At 51.3% G+C, this 20,419-nt stretch overlaps 2 protein-coding genes across 2 annotated transcripts in view; both read left to right on the forward strand.

Annotated features, from left to right (window-relative positions):
* The window catches only part of Spint1 (serine peptidase inhibitor, Kunitz type 1), a 120,570-nt gene that overhangs the window by 42,239 nt on the left and 57,912 nt on the right, over positions 1-20,419 (forward strand). The window lies entirely within an intron of this gene.
* On the forward strand, positions 7,269-19,951 carry Vps18 (VPS18 core subunit of CORVET and HOPS complexes). The gene is given in 10 exon segments (XM_028885963.2): positions 7,269-7,653; positions 8,654-8,795; positions 13,907-13,998; positions 14,120-14,410; positions 14,413-15,165; positions 15,168-15,369; positions 15,371-15,852; positions 15,855-15,985; positions 18,734-19,307; positions 19,310-19,951. Coding segments are annotated over 10 exon segments (2,907 nt in total). The 5' UTR covers positions 7,269-7,562; the 3' UTR covers positions 19,459-19,951.

Raw genomic sequence — 20,419 nt, forward strand, 5'->3', positions numbered from 1 at the left:
TGCACATGCACCCACACACTACACGTGTTGTGGTACACCTGCACATGCACCCACACACTACACGTGTTGTGGTACACCTGCACATGCACCCACACACTACACGTGTTGTGGTACACCTGCACATGCACCCACACACTACACGTGTTGTGGTACACCTGTACCTGCACCCACACACTACATGTGTTGTGGTACACCTGTACCTGCACCCACACACATGTGTTGTGGTACACCTGTACCTGCACCCACACACATGTGTTGTGGTACACCTGTACCTGCACCTGCACCCACACACTACATGTGTTGTGGTACACCTGCACCTGCACATGCACCCACACACTACATGTGTTGTGGTACACCTGTACCTGCACCCACACACATGTGTTGTGGTACACCTGTACCTGTACCTGCACCCACACACTACATGTGTTGTGGTACACCTGTACCTGCACCCACACACATGTGTTGTGGTACACCTGTACCTGCACCCACACACATGTGTTGTGGTACACCTGTACCTGCACCTGCACCCACACACTACATGTGTTGTGGTACACCTGCACCTGCACATGCACCCACACACTACATGTGTTGTGGTACACCTGTACCTGCACCCACACACATGTGTTGTGGTACACCTGTACCTGCACCTGCACCCACACACTACACGTGTTGTGGTACACCTGTACCTGCACCCACACACTACACGTGTTGTGGTACACCTGTACCTGCACCCACACACATGTGTTGTGGTACACCTGTACCTGCACCTGCACCCACACACTACATGTGTTGTGGTACACCTGCACCTGCACATGCACCCACACACTACATGTGTTGTGGTACACCTGTACCTGCACCCACACACATGTGTTGTGGTACACCTGTACCTGCACCTGCACCCACACACTACACGTGTTGTGGTACACCTGTACCTGCACCCACACACTACACGTGTTGTGGTACACCTGTACCTGCACCCACACACATGTGTTGTGGTACACCTGTACCTGCACCTGCACCCACACACTACATGTGTTGTGGTACACCTGTACCTGCACCCACACGCACATCATGCACACACACCACAATAATAAATAAAGTTAAAACTGAAGAATGAAGAGTTAAAAGACAGAAGGAGGGGGCATGAGAGGGAGGGACATGGTTCACTGAGATGGCGCAGAGGGTAAGGGCATTCGCTCCCAAGCCTGAAAACCTGCCTTCGGTTCTCAGGACACACATGGTAGAGGGTGAGAATTGACTCCCACAAATTGTCCTCTGATCTCCACACAGACACCATGGCACCCATGTGCCTACACATGTACACACAAAAATAAATAAACATGTCATTTAAAAAAATTAAACAAAAGTGCCAGATACAGTGGCACACAACTTTAATCTCAGCACGCCAGACACAGAAGCAGGTGGATCTCTGTGAGCTCCAGGCCACTCTATCTAAATGAAAAAAGCTGGTGCCAGGAGTTCAAGGTCATTCTCTGGTACGTAACAAATAGGAGACCAGCCTGGGCTATAAGAGACGCCGTCGCAAAAACATTTTTAAAAATTCACTGGGCGATGGTGGCGCATGCCTTTAATCCCAGCACTCAGGAGGCAGAGGCAGGAGGATCTCTGTGAGTTTGAGGCCAGCCTGGTCTACAGAGCCAGTTTCAGGAAAGACAGACCTACAGAACAGAACTTGTCTCAAAGAGTTTACATTTTGTGTGTGAGGGGTGTATGTCTGAGTGTGTGTCTGTGGGTGGGGGAGGGGTGTATATGCCATGGTGCCCATGTGAAGGTCAGGGCACAACTAAAAAGAGTGGGTTAGCTCCTTCTGCCATGTGGGGCCTGGGGATTGGACCCGGGGTATCAGGTTTGGTGGTAAGCACCTATCCACTGAGCCATCTCACCTCTCCATTCTTTCAGAGAATGACGTATTTTATTTTATGGGTATGAGTGTTTAGTCTGCATGCATGTACGTATGTGTACCACCTGTGCTCCTGCTTCTACAGAGGCAGAAGAGAGCACTGGCCCCCTAGAACTGGAGGTACAGATGGTTGTGAGCCACCATGTGGGTGCTGGGACTTAAACCCCTGGTCCTCTGCAAGAGCAACAAGTGCTCTCAACCACTGAGCCGTCTCTCCAGCCCCTCACTTTTAAAAAAAATGTTCTCTTTGTTGTTTTTTCCTTATTTACTTAGATTTATTCTTATTGTGTGTTTGTGTGGCTCCCCCTGAAGCTGGAGGAGTTACAGGCAGTTGTGAGCCACTCTACATGGGTGTTGGGAATGAAACTTGGATCTTCTGCAAGAGCAGAATACACTCTTAACCACTGAGTCATCTCTTCAGCTCCTGGATGTTTTGCTTTTGCAGATAAAAAAAAAAAAGAAAAGAAAAAGATCTGAAATTATTCTGCATCAGAAAACAGAGGAAATGCACCATGTCAACAACAGTGGTTTTATTTATTGCTGAATGGCAGGATTATAAACAGTTCTCTAAATGCCTATTCACTAGTTTAGAGGTCGCTCCATGTTTCCTGGGAGCCCACCTCAGGCCTCTGTTAACCTGCAAGCAACTAGAGAGCAGGGAAGTTCTGGAGTGCTTCCTTCACAGCCCGGCTGCATCCCACGTGGTAGAAGTTTACTGTCTATGACGTAATAAAGGAATGGTGATGGCCTGCCAAATGGTGATAAGACCAGCAGGCAGTCACAACTTTGATGCCACAGGCATTTGGCCAAACAGATGAGCCACAGCCCAGCCAAATCTGTAATTGCTTCTCCCTTAAAGACTGGCTCCTCTCGGCTAGCGCCTCCTCTTGACCCTGGCCTGTTACCACTGGAGTCCATTCAAATCTCTGGGCTTTACACTAAAACATGTGCTCTCATTTGATGGTGATGGCGAGGAAGAAGCTGAGCAATGTGTGTGTGTTGTACACGTATTCACGTGGCTGTGTGCAGACATGCATGCAGGTGTGTGTGCCCCTGTGGGGGGGGCCAGAGGTCACTCTGGGGTGTCTTCTTCTATTACTCTCACTAAACCTGGAGCTCACTGACTGGTCTAGGATGCCTCGGCAGTGAGCTACGGGGATCTGCCTTTTTCCCACCAGCAGCATTGGTGTTACAGATGCACGCTGCAGGGTCCAACTTCTGTGTATTTTACCAACTGAGCCGTATCTCCAGCAACTTTATAAAAGGTTTGCTTTCTATTGCTAGGATAAACACCAAGATCAAAGGCAGCTTGAAGAGGAAAGGATTCATTTGGCTTACACTTCCATGTCACAGTTCATCACCATGGGAATCCAGGGTAAAAACGCAAGGCAGGAACCTGGAGGAAAGACTTGAAGCAGAGACCATGGAAGAACACTGCTGATTGGCTTATCCCCAAGGCTTGTCCAGCTTGCTTTTTTCCTCAGATAGGATCTCACTTTGTAGCTCTGGCTGGTCTGGAACTTGCTATGTAGACCAAGCTAGCCTAGAAGTCACAGAGATCTGCCTGACTTTTCTTTCCAACTGTTGGGATTAAAAGCATGAGCCACCATACTGGCTCAGCTTGCTTTTTCTTTCTTTCTTTTTTTTTTTTTCAAGACAGGGTTTCTCTGTATTGCCCTGGCTGGAACTAGCTCTGTAGACCAGGCTGGCCTTGAACTCATAGAGCTCTGCCTGCCTCTGCCTCCTGGGGATTAAAGGCATACATTATCACTGCCCAGCTTCAACTTGCTTCTACAACCCAGGACTACCTGACTGGTAGAAAATGTCCCTAGGCCAGGCAGTGGTGGTGCACACCTTTAATCCCAGCACTTGGGAAGCAGAGACAGGTGGATCTCTGTGAGATCGAGGCCAGCCTGGGCTACAGAGCGAGATCCAGGAAAGGCACCAAAGCTACACAGAGAAACCCTATCTTGAAAAAAACAAAACAAAACAAACAAAAACAAACAAACAAACAAAAAACTAGTGATGAAGAAGAGGGAGAAAGAAAAGTAAATTAAGAAAATAATAATAAGACCTGAGGTTTGGCCTTCTGGCTCAGGCCTGTAGCCCTAGCATTCAGGAGGTCAGAAGGAGAATTGCCATGAGTTTGAGGCTTGCTTGGGCTACAGAGTAAGACCTTGTCTCAAACAACAACAGCAAGAAACAAATAAACTGGATATGATAACACAAGCTTATATCACAGCTCTCGGGTAGAAGCATTCTCAGGAATTCAAGGTCATCCTCACTGGATACCTGGTAAGTTCTAGGCCACCCTGGGCTACATAGTAAGTTCTGCCTGGTAAGTTCCAGGCCACCCTGGGCTACATGGTGAGTCCTAAGTCAGCCCAAGACAAAATATACAAACTATATTTTTAAGTAAAAAAGAATTTCAGGCTCCACAAAGGTAATCAATTCGTTGTTTTGCTATCTTTTCTCCCTCCTTGCTAATTAGCAGTCTGACATCTGGTCAAAGTTTTGCTACTGTCAGATTTTGTTTTCAGTGCAAGGGATTGAACCAGGACGTCACACAGGGAAGACCACACTTTCAGGGAACGTTCTCTTTGCTTATTTTTTGAAACAGGGTCTCACATGTAGCCCTGAGTGGCCTGGAACTTATTATATAGACCAGACTGGCCTTGAACTCACAGAGATCTGCCTGCCTCTGCCTTATTTTTTTTAATTAAAAAATTTATTTATTTTTATGTGCATTGGTGTGTTGGGCTGTGTGAGGGTGTCCAGTCCCCTGAGCTGCCATGTGGGTGCTGGGAAGTGAACCTGGGTCCTCTGGAAGAACAGTGTTCTCATCCACTGAGCCAAGTCTCCCACCCCCATCCCCTCTCTCGTTTTAAACTGAGAATTCTCACTGAACCCGGAGTCGACTCATCGCTAGACCGGCTGGCCAGCAAGCTCTGGGGAACCACTTGTCTCACAGAGCTGGGATTTCAGATTTCACAGCGCTTTGTCCTTTTCACCACCCTGCCTCCCGCCTCATGAGTGCTGGGGTTCAAGGTGCATCAGGTGCATCAGCATACCCAGCCAGATGCCTTCTCTAACATGGCTGCCTCAGGGAATCTGAACTCAGCTTCTTATCCTTCCTCAACAAGTACTTGCCAACCCTCCCTGTTTTTTTGTTTGTTTGTTTTGTTTTTGTTTTTGTTTTCGAGACAGGGTTTCTCTGTGTAGTTTTGGTGTCTGTCCTGGATCTCGCTCTGTAGACCAGGCTGGCCTCAAACTCACAAAGATCTGCCTGGCTCTGCCTCTGGAGTGCTGGGATCGCACACCTTTAATCCCAGCAAGGGTCTAATTCTATGAAGCTAGACACAAGCCCTCTACCAAGGAAGCTACACTCCCAGCCTCCAATTTCATTTACATCTAAAACTGCTTCAAACAGAAAATCTAAGGCAGAGGATGTGGCTCACCACGCAGGGCTCACACAGTATTTGTGAGGCCCTGAGTTTGATCCTTTTGATCTGGATCTGAATTTAGTCAACAATCCGATCAGATACTAGTAATGTTGTCTAAACACAAACTCAGCACAGAGCGATTTATATACTATCAGACTGCACTCGCCACGCTTGCTATTAAGAGATTTTTTTCTCATTTTACAAATGCAGGAACTGAGACATAAGAGAGTTCGATTATGCAATTGTTAGTAAACATTCACTAGTGAATTATTCGTGACTGCCCTGGAGCAGGTTACTGGTGGTGTTGGGGCTTCCCCGGGTAAGTTCCCTTCAAGTATCCTGAGCAACCCTGACACCCAGTCACGTGACCTCTACCCCCTCACTCAGCTCCTCCTCTGCGCCTTGCACAAGTGCCACTACCTGCCAGGTCTCCGCCTGCCCCTACACCTTTCCTTCATCTGCTACATCGAAACGTCGCTAAATCCGCGGCGCCTTCCTGCGATGCTCTCCCGTCTTCCCAGTCCACTCTTTCTCACGGTTGCATACTTACCGCCTCTACTCTGCCTCAGGTCTCACGCCCCGTCTTTTTAGTATCAACACCAGGAGCTCTTACCCCCAACTACAATCTCCAGTGGTCCGTACCACAGCTCCCACAGTCTGCCCCAGGCCAGCTCCACTTTCTCCACCGCCCTTCCCCTGGGTGCTCGTCCCTTCACCCCCAAGCAGCCCATGGCTTATAGATTTTGCTCTTGATTTTCCTGATGACTATATATAAAATGCCTTTTTCTTTTCTTTCTTTTTTTTTTATTTTATTTGTTTTGGAGCTGAGGACGGAGCTAAATCCCCAACCCCCCCCTTTTTAAAAATTATTTATTTAGTATGCACATAGTGTTCTGCCTGCATATATGCCTGCAGATCAGAAGAGGGCAGATCTTATTATTACAGATGGTTGTGAGCCACCATGTGGTTGCTGGAATTGAACTCGGGACCTCTGGAAGAGCAGCCAGTGCTCTTAACCTCTGAGCTCTGTCTCCAGCCCACCTTTTTTTCCTGATGCTAGGGCTTGAACCCAAGGCTTTCCAACATGCTAGACAAGTGTGGTCAACATCATTCGATGGATCGAGTGCCTGGAAGCAGCCTGGCACCCCACAGCTGTGCTTCGTTTCTCCTGGTGACTCTTGCTCCTCCCCGTACACCAAGGAGCATCTGTGAGACAGGTTACAACGTCACCTGGCACAGGGCTTGCCCATTAGCTCCATGGCTTTATCGATTTCTTTCTTCCTGCTTTGTTTCCTTAGGGTCTCACCTTGTAGGCCAGGTTATCCTTGTAGGCCAGGTTATCCTCCTTAGTATTCCTTCTGCCCCAGCCTTCCTAGTGCTGGAGATGAAATTTTGTGTGGTTTTCTTTTTGCGATGATACGAAAAATCCAGGTCTTATGCACCCTGGGCAACGACTTTGCCACTAAGCCACACTTCTGACCCATCCAGCTACTTTCTGGAAACTGGTGGGCCCCTGGGAGTGGAGGAAGGGAAGCGAAGACTGTTCTGCCTGTGCTTGAGAAGGTGGACGGAGACAGCAACTGACTGAGAAAGAGCAGGTCGTCAGTCAGTCCGGCAGACAGACGCAGCGCAGCCGACCTTAGAGCCACAATCTGAGGAAGCCAAGTTTCGGGAGCCAAAGCCTGTTGCTGGACGCCGCAGGGAAGGCTCGGGCTGCCCTCTAGCGTCAGGATGCGGAACTGCAGCAGGGTCGGCCGCGAGGGCTCGAGTTGCTCGGGGCCCAGCGCTGGCTCCGCCCCCGCCGCCCCGAGTCTCGGACACGCCTCGCGGTGGAGGCTCCAATGCACTCTGCTCCGGTTAATACTTGCTTCTGAGAATCCGGAAGCACGTCATAAGCACGCGTCACGGGGGCGGGAGTCAGCTGAGCTGTCTGGGCGAGGTTGTGATCACCTGGGATCTGCTAAGGGGAGCGTATAATCTCTTGGGACTAGAGCTGGGGTGCAAAACTGCACCAGCTTCTAGTGGGGGCTCCTCGATCTTCGCGTCCTATACTGCGAAAGCGAAAAGGGTCTTAGAATTTTTAAAAAGAGTCTCGGGATCTGTCAGACGCTGGGGTGTCACAGCTTGCACACCCAGGGCGACAGGGGTACCAGTTGTGACCCCCAGACCCTAGACCTAAGGCCCAGAGCTCGAACACCATGGCGTCCATCCTGGATGAGTATGAGGACTCATTGTCCCGCTCGGCCGTCTTGCAGACTGGTTGCCCTAGCGTGGGCATCCCCCATTCCGGTAAGTAAGAGGCCGCCACTGCCTCTTTCAATTCCGCTAGCCTTTGTCGGGGAGTCTGGCTCGAGAGTTTGGGGCGTGCGTTCAGGATCTAAGCCCCAGGCCTCTCATAATCTCCAGCTTGTCAGTCGTCGAAGTTTGAAAGAGCCCCAGGAGCAGCCGCGTGATCTAGGCCCTACCCCTAAGGTCTTTCAAAAGAGGGAACTGGGGCGCAGTTAAGGAAGTACTTGCCTTCCAGGCTGCAGTTTGGCTTTTGGGAGAACTGAAAATAGGTTCCAGGCTTTCCCTGGTGTCTGGTTCTGTGGGTTGTTTTCCCCCACCAGACTTTTCTCGTGGAAACAGAGAGGGTGAAATGAACACAGAACTTGGTGGAATTTATAGAAGGAGGAGGTTCGATCGTCAAGGGAATTTTGTCACTGAACAGGAAAGATGGAGGTGATTGGCCTTGGGTAAAGCTGGCTGCAGTTATGAGTGTGGGTGTCATTTCTAAGCAGCGTTGACACAATATTGTGATAATACTGCAGCGACGATCGAGACAACAGCTGCAATCTGGGAACAGTACTGATGGGATCGAGTCTCCAGAACTCTACATATTATGGAGACTCACTGAGCCATGTCCCTGTGTGGACAGGAAGGGACAACTTTAGTTTTCTTGGGATTGGTGGGCAAAACGCTAACCAGAGAGAATGCCCAAACCATCTCCCCCATACCAAACCACCCCCCAATTACCGCTGGGAACAAGCACATCATGATACAGCCTCATCTCAGGTTCAGAGAACCAATCCTTCACTACCAACACAACTGTGAGAAAAGCCAGGATCCTTAGTATAAAGACAACCAGAACACTAATGTTGAGCTCTTCATTAACCGAGATCCAGTGGGCAGGAATATAGTTGGGAAGCAGAAGAGTGTCAGGTAACACTGTTGTTTCTTAGAGTTTTCTGGGCTGCCCCACCCCCTTCCTCTGGTTACCACAATTGTTTGCTTCACTCCAAACCTATAGGGTATGTAAATGCCCAGCTGGAGAAGGAAGTGCCCATCTTCACAAAGCAGCGGATTGACTTCACTCCATCAGAGCGTATCACCAGTCTTCTCGTTTCCTGTAATCAGCTCTGCATGAGCCTGGGCAAGGATACACTGCTCCGGTAATATACCTGGGGACTTTTAGCTGACGGGGTTCATTCTCCACACTTGGCAAGTGAAACAATAGATGTTCAGGAGATACCCTATTCCTCCCCAAAGAGAACCAACGTAGTGGATGAAGACAGAGAGACCTACATTCAGATTCCAGCTAAACGTTCAGATTATCAGCTAATGGTCTTGAATAAGTCAGCTAATTTTTCTGGTCTTTTAACAGTTAAAGGTGGTCTCAGCCTCCAGAGTTAGCCATACGGATCATTGTAACTGTCTGGGGAATCCTGGACTATACCCACTAGCTGACAAGTGTCAACAGAATCATTTATCATGTGGGATAAGCCTCCTGGAAAAAAACAGTCAGACCTGTAACCCACAAAGACGAATCCCAGAATGAACAGTTGTTATAACAACTAGTGCTGGGAGTGTGGCTCAGTACCTGGCATCCCTGAGGCCCTGGGTTTGATTCCCAGCACTGTAAAATAAGTTGGTCAGGGCTGGAGTTCGCTTAGGAGAGTACTTGTGGAGTTTTCAGTGTCCTTGATTAGATACTCAGCATGGCTGAGACCAGGTGTGGTGGTGCACACCTGCAATCACAATACTTGGGAGGTAGAGGCAGGAGGATCTGAAGTTCAAGGACATCCATAGCTACATAGTGAATCTGAGGCCAGCCTGGACTATGGGAGACCCTGTTTCAAACCAACAGACTTCAGTGTGTGTGACACACGCCTGTGGTCTCAGCACTAGGGAGGCTGATGACAGAGGATTGGGAGCTTGTTCCAGGCTCATAGTGAAACCCTATTTCAGAAAGCCAAAGAATAAACAAACACACAAACCCCTTATGCACTGATAGGACGACAGTTTAGAATGAAGGGGAGGGTAAACAATACCCACAAGCAGTGCCCCAGAAAGAACTTCAGGGATGAGGGCGGCCAGCACAGTGCCTGCTTTCCAAGCAGGAGAACCCATGTAAAGAGCTGCAGTTGGCAGCGTGTGGAAATATGTAACCCAGTGCTGGAGTAGATCAGAGAGGTGAGTCCTGGGAGCTTGCAGGCCGGCCAGTATGGCCAAACGGGTGAGCTCCAGATTCAGTGGAAGACCCTCTCTCAAAAATAAAGTGGACTGGACTTTGGTTCGTAGCACCCACATTGAGAATATCACAACTGCCTGTAACTCTAGGTCTAGGTGATTCAGTGCCTCTTTGATCTCTGTGAGCACCTGTGCACACACACATGATTAAATAAAATGGATTTTATTATACACTATACATTTATTTATTGTACACTATTCTAGGTGTGGTTGCACATTCCTTTTATCCCAGCACTGGAATTAAGGACAGTTGTGAGCTGCCTTGTGGGTCCTGGGTCCTCTGCAAGAATAAGTGCTCTTGGGGCTGGAGAGATGGCTCAGTAGTTAAGAGCACCAACTGCTCTTCCAGAGGTCCTGAGTTCAAATCCCAGCAACCACATGGTGGCTCACAACCACCTGTAATGAGATCTGGTGGTGCTCTTTTTTGGCCTTCAGGGACTCATGCAGGCAGAATACTGTATACATAATAAATAAATAAATCTTAAAAAAAAAAAAAAAAGAATAAGTGCTCTTAACCAGTGAGCCATCTCTCTAACCCCTCTAACATATATAACTTATACATTTTTAAAATTTTAAGTTATATTCACTAATTGATATTTTTCCTCCTCCTAACATATGGGACCCAGGGATCAAACTCAGGCACCAGGCAGGGTGGCAAGTACCTTTATCTGCTGAATTATCTCACCAGCCCCAGAAATTTAAAAAATATATTTAAATGTATTTATTTATTTATTTATTCATGGATTGATTAATTGATTGATTGTGTGGTGGGGGTAGGGTGTGCATATGCCGTAGTGAACGTGTGGAGGGCAAAGGACAACCTTTTGCCATATGGCTCTAGGGTTCCAATTCGTATAATCAGAACTGACAGCAAGTGCCCTTACCACTGGACCATCTCACTGGTCCTTGAAAATAATTTTAACCTCTGAGCAAAAGGAGTTAAAATAGGCCAGGGACAGTGGCACATGCCTTTAATCCCCACACTTGGAAGGCAGAAGCAGGCAGATCCCAGAGTTCAAGGCCAACCTGGTTATAGCTGGAGTTTTCTCCAGTCCCGCCCAGACCATAGCCGCTTAGACCCAAATAAACACACAGACGCTTGTATTAATTAAAACTGTTTGGCCTAATGGCTCAGCCTTCTTGCTAGCTAGATCTTACACTTAAATTAACCCATAATTCTTATCTATGTTTAGCCACGTGACTTGGTACCTTTTCTCAGTTCTGCCTTCACATGTTGATTCCTCTGTGTCTGACTGGCAACTCTCTCTCAGCCTTCCTGTTCCCGGAATTCTCTTCTCTGCTTATCCTGCCTATACTATACTTCCTGCCTAGCTATTGGCCAATCCCAGTGTTTTATTTATCAACCAAATCAGAGCAACACATTTACAGCATACAAAAAGACATCCCCAGCACCTGGTGTACAGAGTGAGTTCTAGGACAGCCAGAGCTACAATAGAGAAACTCTCTCAAAAAATACAAAAAATTAAAATAAAAAATAAAAAGAAGTTAAAATAGTAATAGGATGCTTTAGGTACTTATTTGAACCAAGATCTTTGTTCACACCAGGAAGGCACTCCCATGTAGCCACATCTCCATCACAGATCACTGTGGCCTTTTGTTTTGGAGACAGGGTCTCACATAGTTCAAGGCTGTGACTCTCTAATCATCCTGTCTCCGTCTCTTAGGAACAGAATTACAGGTGTGTACCACCATGTCCAGCACCAAGAAGTGTTATTAAAACCCATCAGATTGGTGACGTTCAAATCTAGTAATAAACAGGGCTGGTAAAGCTACAGGGGCCTGGACTGCCATGCGTGACACACTTGAGGTCCCAGGTCAGACAGCTGCCACGTACAAAGGCAGTGTTTTAAAAGTAGAAACATCTGGACTGGTAACTGACTTAACGGGATAGAGGGGTCTGCTGCCAAGCCTGATGGCCTCAGACCCTCAGACCCTCAGACCCATGTGGGAGAAGGAGAGAACTTGTTCCTGCAAGTTGCCCTCTACCCTCAACTCATACACCACGTCATGTGTGTATGTGCGCACATACACTCATGCACACACAATTCAATTGTTTTTATAAGGAAACTAGCCGGACAGTGGTGGTGCACGCCTTTAATCCCAGTGCTCAGGAGGCAGAGGCAGGCAGATCTTTGAGTTTGAGGCCAGCCTGGTCTACAGACTGAGTTCCAGGGCATCCCAGGTACACAGAGAAACCCTGTCTCAAAAACAAACAAAAAAATTACCTAATAGGGCATGATGGCACATGCTTATAATCCCAGCATTTAGTAAGGCCAGAGGGTCTCAACTAGGCTAGCCTGGGTTACATAGCAAGACTCAAAACAAACAAACAAACAAAAAAAAATAAACACACCAAGAGAAGAAAAAAAACTTTAAAAATAAATCTATAGCCAGGTGGTGCATGCATTTAATCCCAGCACTTGGGAGATAGGTGGGTTTCTGTGAGTTCAAGGTCAGCTTGGTCTACAGGATGAGTTCCAGGACAGGCTCCAAAGCTATAGAGAAACCCTGTATCCAAAAAAAAAAAAATCTATGAATTAGATCCAGTCATAATTTAAGTGAATATAAATAAAAAGTATCCATTTGAAGGGGTACTGACTCATGAATATCGATCATTGCATCATTTGTGGTAAGAAAAATGACCTGAGCTAAATGCCCACTGACAAGGAAATAGTGACTAAATTGTAATTCAGCTGTAAAGTGGAATGCCGTGCAATTATTAAGAACAAGGAGGACCTGAGACATAGCTGAGCCAGTAAAGGCGCTTGCTGCCAACCTCACAGCCTGTACCTGTGTACATGGACCTGTGCACACGGTGGAGACCTGTGTACACGGACCTGTGCACACGGTGGAGACCTGTGTACACGGACCTGTGCACACGGTGGAGACCTGTGTACACGGACCTGTGTACATGGTGGAGACCTGTGTACATGGACCTGTGCACACGGTGGAGACCTGTGTACATGGACCTGTGTACATGGTGGAGACCTGTGTACACGGACCTGTGCACACGGTGGAGACCTGTGTACACGGACCTGTGCACACGGTGGAGACCTGTGTACACGGACCTGTGCACACGGTGGAGACCTGTATACATGGACTGTGCACACGGTGGAGACCTGTATACACGGACCTGTGCACACGGTGGAGACCTGTGTACACGGACTGTGCACACACATGGTGGAGACCTGTGTACATGGATTGTGCACATGGTGGAGACCTATGTACACGGACTGTGCACACACACGGTGGAGACCTGTATACACGGACCTGTGCACACGGTGGAGACCTGTGTACACGGACTGTGCACACACATGGTGGAGACCTGTGTACACGGATTGTGCACATGGTGGAGACCTATGTACACGGACTGTGCACACACACGGTGGAGACCTGTATACACGGACCTGTGCACACGGTGGAGACAAGAACTGACTCCCACAGGTTGTCCTCTGACTTCCACAGGTGTGCAGGAGTATGCATGTGCACCTCCCCGACACTAAATTAATGAGTGCAATAAAAAATTAAAAGCAAAGCTGGGCATGGTGGCGCACACCTTTAATCCCAGCACTCAGGAGGCAGAGCCAGGTGGATCTCTGTGAATTCAAGGCCAGCCTGGCCTATAGAGCAAGTTCCAGGACAGCCAAGGTTACACAGAGAAACCCTGTCTCAAAAAACAAACAAAAGAATCTTTTGTGTTTATGTAGCCTTAGACATTCAAGTCTGTGATCTAAAAAGGAACTTCCCAGGTGCTGGAGGTCGGCTCAGTGGTTAAGAGTACTTACTGCTCATGCAGAGGACCTGGGTTAGATTCCCAGCACCCCCATGGCAACTCACAACTGTCTGTAACTCCAGTAATTCCAGGGAATCCAATACCACCTTCTCACTTCCATGGGTTCCTGCATACACTTACATATGTTCATGCACAACACGTACACATTAAATAAATAATGTAAATATTTTAAGAAGGGGACTTCCCTTGAGAGTAACACTGTGACTCTCGCCTTTACAGCATCGATTTGGGCAAGGCAAGTGAACCCAACCGCGTGGAACTGGGGCGCAAGGATGACGCCAAGGTTCACAAGATGTTCCTGGACCACACTGGTAAGTGATTGGAGATCCAGGAGGGCTCCTGTGTGAGAGAGAGTTCAGGCCTGGATGGGTGGGGTCTGAACAGGGAGGAAGACACCGTATCCGCTCAGGTGCCATGTTCCTCCCACTCCAGGCTCTCACCTGCTGGTTGCTCTGAGTAGCACCGAGGTCCTCTATATGAACCGCAACGGGCAGAAGGTCCGGCCCCTGGCACGCTGGAAGGGGCAGCTGGTGGAGAGCGTCGGCTGGAACAAAGCGCTGGGCAACGAGAGCAGCACCGGCCCCATCCTGGTGGGCACAGCTCAAGGACAGATCTTTGAGGCCGAGCTCTCAGCCAGCGAAGGTGGCCTTTTTGGCCCTGCCCCGGATCTCTACTTCCGGCCCCTCTACGTGTTAAATGAAGAAGGAGGCCCGGCCCCTGTGTGCTCCTCGAGGCGGAGCGCGGCCCGGACGGGCGAGGCTTTGTCATCGCTACCACCCGACAGCGCCTCTTCCAGTTCATAGGCCGAGCCGTGGAGGACGCCGAAGCCCAGGGCTTCTCGGGGCTCTTTGCTGCCTACACCGACCACCCGCCCCCGTTCCGCGAGTTTCCCAGCAACCTGGGGTATAGCGAGTTGGCTTTCTACACCCCCAAGTTACGCTCTGCGCCTCGCGCCTTCGCCTGGATGATGGGAGATGGTGTGCTGTACGGCTCGCTGGACTGCGGCCGCCCCGACTCCCTGCTGAGCGAGGAGCGAGTGTGGGAGTATCCCGCGGGCGTCGGTCCCGGAGCCAGCCCGCCGCTGGCCATCGTCCTGACCCAGTTTCACTTCCTGCTGCTGCTGGCCGACCGGGTGGAGGCGGTGTGTACCCTGACGGGGCAGGTGGTGCTGCGGGATCACTTCCTGGAGAAGTTTGGGCCACTGAGGCACATGGTGAAGGACTCGTCCACGGGTCACCTGTGGGCCTACACCGAGCGCGCCGTCTTCCGGTACCACGTGCAGCGGGAGGCGCGGGATGTCTGGCGCACGTACCTGGACATGAACCGCTTCGACCTGGCCAAGGAGTATTGCCGGGAGAGGCCAGACTGCCTGGACACAGTCCTGGCCCGCGAGGCCGACTTCTGCTTTCGCCAGCATCGCTACCTGGAGAGCGCCCGCTGCTACGCGCTGACCCAGAGCTACTTCGAGGAGATCGCCCTCAGTTTTTGGAGGCCCGGCAAGAGGAGGCGCTGGCCGAGTTTCTGCAGCGGAAACTGGCCGGCTTGAAGCCGACCGAGCGGACCCAGGCCACGCTGCTGACCACTTGGCTGACGGAGCTCTACCTGAGCCGGCTTGGTGCCCTGCAGGGTGACCCAGACGCTCTGAATCTCTACCGGGACGCACGGGAGTGCTTCCGTACTTTCTCAGTAGCCCTCGCACAAGGAGTGGCTCTTTGCCAGCCGGGCCTCCATCCACGAGCTGCTCGCCAGCCACGGGGACACGGAGCACATGGTGTACTTCGCGGTCATCATGCAGGACTACGAACGGGTGGTGGCGTACCACTGCCAGCACGAGGCCCACGAGGAGGCCCTGGCCGTCCTCGCCCGCCACCGCGACCCCCAGCTCTTCTACAGGTTCTCACCCATCCTCATCCGACATATCCCCCGCCAGCTCGTAGATGCCTGGATTGAGATGGGCAGCCGGCTGGATGCTCGGCAGCTCATCCCTGCCCTGGTGAACTACAGCCAGGGTGGCGAGGCCCAGCAGGTGAGCCAGGCCATCCGCTATATGGAATTCTGCGTGAATGTGCTTGGCGAGACCGAGCAGGCCATCCACAACTACCTGCTGTCACTGTATGCCCGCGGCCAGCCAGCCTCGCTGCTGGCCTACCTGGAGCAAGCTGGAGCCAGCCGCACCGTGTGCATTACGATCTCAAATACGCGCTGCGACTCTGTGCTGAGCACGGTCACCACCGCGCTTGTGTCCATGTCTATAAGGTGTTGGAGCTGTACGAGGAAGCTGTGGACCTGGCCCTGCAGGTAAGTCTTGACCTGGAGAGAAGTAACCTAAAGAGGCAGGAAGGTTCGGGGAGGTAAGGCTAGCTCTCGCTGGCTTCTCGGGCAGAGAAGTGCTGTAGTGTAGAGGCTGAAAACTCAGACTGAAAGCTGAGTTTGAGGTGTGTGCTTGTTGCCTGTAATCCCAGCACTTGGGAGGTTAAGGCAGAAGGATCGTGAGTTGGAGGCCAGTGTAGGCTACACAGTGACTACCTGTTTTTTTGCTTTTTTGTTTTGTTTTGTTTTTCAAGGTAGGGCTTCTCTGTGTAGCCCTGGATGTCCCGGAACTCACTCTGTAGACCAGGCTGGCCTCGAACTCACAGAGATCACCTGTTCTGCCTCCCAAGTGCTGGGATTAAAGGCGTGTACCGCTACCATGCAGCATGCATTGGTGTTTTGCCTGCATGTATGTCTGAGTGAGGGTTCCATATCCCCTGGAACTGGAGTTACAGTCTCGAGTTCCACCCACAGAGCCCCCGGTGAGGGGGACTGGGAGGAGAGGACTGACGGCAGAAGTGTCCTCTGACCTGCACACGTGCACTCCGATACACACACCTACCCTCCTTCCATAATCGCAATCCAAGAGTTTGTGAAGGTAATGAAATGTCAAGAGTAGTTTTGGCCGGGCAGTGGTGGCGCACGCCTTGAATCCCAGCACTCAGGAGGCAGAGCCAGGCGGATCTCTGTGAGTTCGAGGCCAGCCTGGTCTACAGAGTGAGATCCAGGAAAGGGGCAAAACTACACAGAAACCCTGTCTCGAAAAACAAAAAAAGGGGGGAAAAAAAGAGTAGTTTTGTTTTGTTTCTTGAGACAAACCTGTGTACCCCTGGCTCTTCTGTATCTTGCTCTGTAGACTAGGTTGGCCTTGAACTCCCATCCACCTGCATCTGCCTCTTGAATGCTGGGATTAAAGGTGTGTGCCACCACCACCACTACCCGGGCTAAGAGTATTTTTTTTTAACCTAATAATATGAATTAGTACTGTATAAATAAAGCATTCAGGAGCTGATTGTAGTGGCTATACAGTGAGTTCTGGGCCAGCCTGGGCTACATAGTGAGCAACTCCTGTCTCAAAAAGAAAAAAAAAATCAATCAACATGGGCTGGAGAGACGGCTCAGAGGTTAAGAGCACTTGCTGCTCTTGCAGAGGACCCGGGTTCAGTTCCCAGAACCCACATGGTGGCTCACAACCATCTGTAACTCCAATTCAAGGGATCTGATGGCCTCTTCTGAACGCCACAGGCACTGATAAATAAATAAACTAAGCACTCATAAGCACGTGGTGACTGGTGCGCAGATTAGCAGAAGGAGAAGATGCTAAGTTACATCTCTCAAATCCTGAAAGATTGCAAGGAAGCAATGTTTGCTTATTTGTTGGTGTGTGTGTGCAGGTGTAGAAGCCGGAGGAGGTCATCTGCTGGTCTCACCCATCATTCTCTGCTTTATTCCTTTGAGGCAGGGTCTCTCTCTGAACCTGGAGGTTTTTGGCTACACTGATAGCCCTCAAACTCCATCGACCTTCCTGTCTCCACTCCCACAACTCTGGGGTTGCAGGCCTGTGCAAGACCACACCCAGCTTGTTATTTGGGTTTTTGAAACAGTCTCACTCTATTGGTGTCATCATGTACCCCAAACTGATCACTGCGCAGCCCAGGCTGGCCTCAAGCTGAGCCTCACCCCAGGATTTAGAACACTGCAGCAGGAGCTCAAATAGTTCCCCATGTGACTTGCTTTGCTTTTGGAGACAGGGTCTCCCAGAGCCCAGGCTGGCTTCAGACTCTGCAGCATCCTGTCTCCACCTCCTGGGTGCTGGGCTGTGGGTGTGCAACACCATCCCTGTCTCCACCTCCTGGGTGTTGGGGTGTGGGTGTACAATACCATCCCTGTCTCCACCTCCTGAGTTATGGGGTGTGGGTGTGCAACACGATCTCTGTCTCCACCTCCTGGGTGCTGGGGTGTGGGTGTGCAACACCATCCCTGTCTCCACCTCCTGAGTTATGGGGTGTGGGTGTGCAACACGATCTCTGTCTCCACCTCCTGGGTGCTGGGGTGTGGGTGTGCAACACTATCCCTGTCTCCACCTCCTGGGTGCTGGGGTGTGGGTGTGCAACACCATCTCTGTCTCCACCTCCTGGGTGCTGGGGTGTGAGTGTGCAACACCATCTCTGTCTCCACCTCCTGGGTGCTGGGGTGTGGGTGTGCAATGCCATCTCTGTCTCTACCTTCTGGGTGCTGGGGTGTGGGTGTGCAACACCATGCTCTGTTCTACCTCCTGGGTGCTGGAGTGTGGGTGTGCAACACCATCTCTGTTCCACCTCCTGGGTGCTGGAGTGTGGGTGTGCAACACCATCTCTGTTCCACCTCCTGGGTGCTGGAGTGTGGGTGTGCAACACCATCTCTGTTCCACCTCCTGGGTGCTGGGGTGTGGGTGTGCAACACCATCTCTGTTCCACCTCCTGGGTGCTGGGGTGTGGGTGTGCGGCACCATGCTTTGGGCATTTCCAGCTGATCATTAAATTCATAACAGGGGAGGCCTGCCCCCAAACATAGCCTTGCCATAGCTGGGATAGGACAGACCATACAGATCTCTGTTGTGCCTCTGGCCACCTGGAGTGTGGAGAATCCTGCTTGTGCCCTCTCCTCAGGCCCGGTTTTCTGGGACCACCTGTCTTTCCAGTAGTCTGATCCTGGGTGGGGAGTGGCCGGACCCTGACCCCCACGGTCTCTCCACAGGTGGACGTGGACCTGGCCAAGCAGTGCGCGGACCTGCCGGAGGAGGACGAGGAGCTTCGCAAGAAACTGTGGCTCAAGATCGCCCGGCACGTGGTCCAGGAGGAGGAGGACGTGCAGACCGCTATGGCCTGCCTGGCCAGCTGCCCCCTGCTCAAGATTGAGGATGTGCTGCCTTTCTTCCCCGACTTTGTCACCATCGACCACTTCAAGGAGGCCATCTGCAGTTCCCTGAAGGCTTACAACCACCACATCCAGGAGCTGCAGCGCGAGATGGAGGAAGCCACGGCCAGCGCCCAGCGGATCCGGCGGGACCTGCAGGAGCTGCGGGGACGCTATGGCACCGTGGAGCCCCAGGACAAATGCTCCACCTGTGACTTCCCGCTGCTCAACCGGCCCTTCTACCTGTTCCTCTGCGGCCACATGTTCCACGCCGACTGTCTCCTGCAGGCCGTGAGGCCCGGCCTCTCTGCCTGCAAGCAGGCCAAGCTGGAGGAGCTGCAGCGCAAGCTTGGGGCTGCGCCTCCCCCCACCAAAGGCTCTGGGAAGGCCAAAGAGGCCGAAGCTGAGGCCCCGGCGGGGGGCCCAGCCGGGAACAGCTCAAGGCCGACCTGGACGAACTGGTGGCTGCTGAGTGCGTGTACTGCGGGGAGCTGATGATTCGCTCTGTTGACCGGCCCTTCATCGACCCCCAGCACTACAAGGAGGAGCACCTCAGCTGGCTATAGGAGGGTGTCCCCTTGTGGGTGGACAGGCAGGGATACAGCTACCCGACCCTCCCGAGAACGCCATACTCTGGTTGGCGTTCAGTCCTTGAGATCTCCGGGCCTGTGATTGTGGGGGGTTGGGGGGCGGGGAGATCCAAGCTGCTGCCCTCATTCCCCCAGGCAGCCTGAGAGCCTGGAGAGGTCACATGACCCTTCCAGCCCTCTGCATCTAACAGCTCCTTTGTTCTCGCTCTATCCTAACGTGTTCACCTGGACTGGGTCGGCCTCCTGTGTCCCCCCAGCCTCTGGGCCTCCAGCCCTCCCTCTCCTGTGGGAACTAGGCATCGTCCCAGGGCACTGGGGGAGAGGGCGGTACTGAGGGTAGGCGTGCTCACGTGGCCATGTGGAGATGTGTATGAGTCTGGGGCTCCACTGCTGGGGGGTCCTGAGACTGAGGGCACACCAAGGCCACGCGGACGTGTGGAGAACATTAAACTGCGCTGCGGTGGTGGTTCTGGACTTGTCTCTATCCTGATGCCGAACCTGACAGGACAGGATGCCAAGAAGGGCTCCTGCATTAGTGTGGTGGCGCACGCCTTTAATCCCAGCACTTAGGAGGCAGAAGCAGGCGGATCTCTGTTCCTTCAAGACCAGTCTGGTCTACCATAGTAAGTTCTAGGCCAGCCAAGGCTACATAGTATGACCCTGTCTCAAATAAAGTAAAAATAATAATAATAAAGACCTCCCCTGGAAGCCTTCGCACATGGTCCTTCACCTTGGGGAGAGGCAGTCTTCCAGATTTGACTTCCTTGTTCCCTCTGATTATAAGGCTCAGTTATAGTTAGTCCCTCAGCCTTAGTCATAGCGATATTCTCCCCTCTGGCCAGCAGGTGGCGCTGCTGCTCACAGAATTCCTCCACCTCTGGCACCTTGGGGCACTGATTTCTCACAGTCATATTAATGCCTCCTCAGCTCTTCCCTT

Source organism: Peromyscus leucopus, chromosome 4 (assembly GCF_004664715.2).
Source record: "Peromyscus leucopus breed LL Stock chromosome 4, UCI_PerLeu_2.1, whole genome shotgun sequence".
Lineage (NCBI taxonomy): Eukaryota > Metazoa > Chordata > Mammalia > Rodentia > Cricetidae > Peromyscus > Peromyscus leucopus.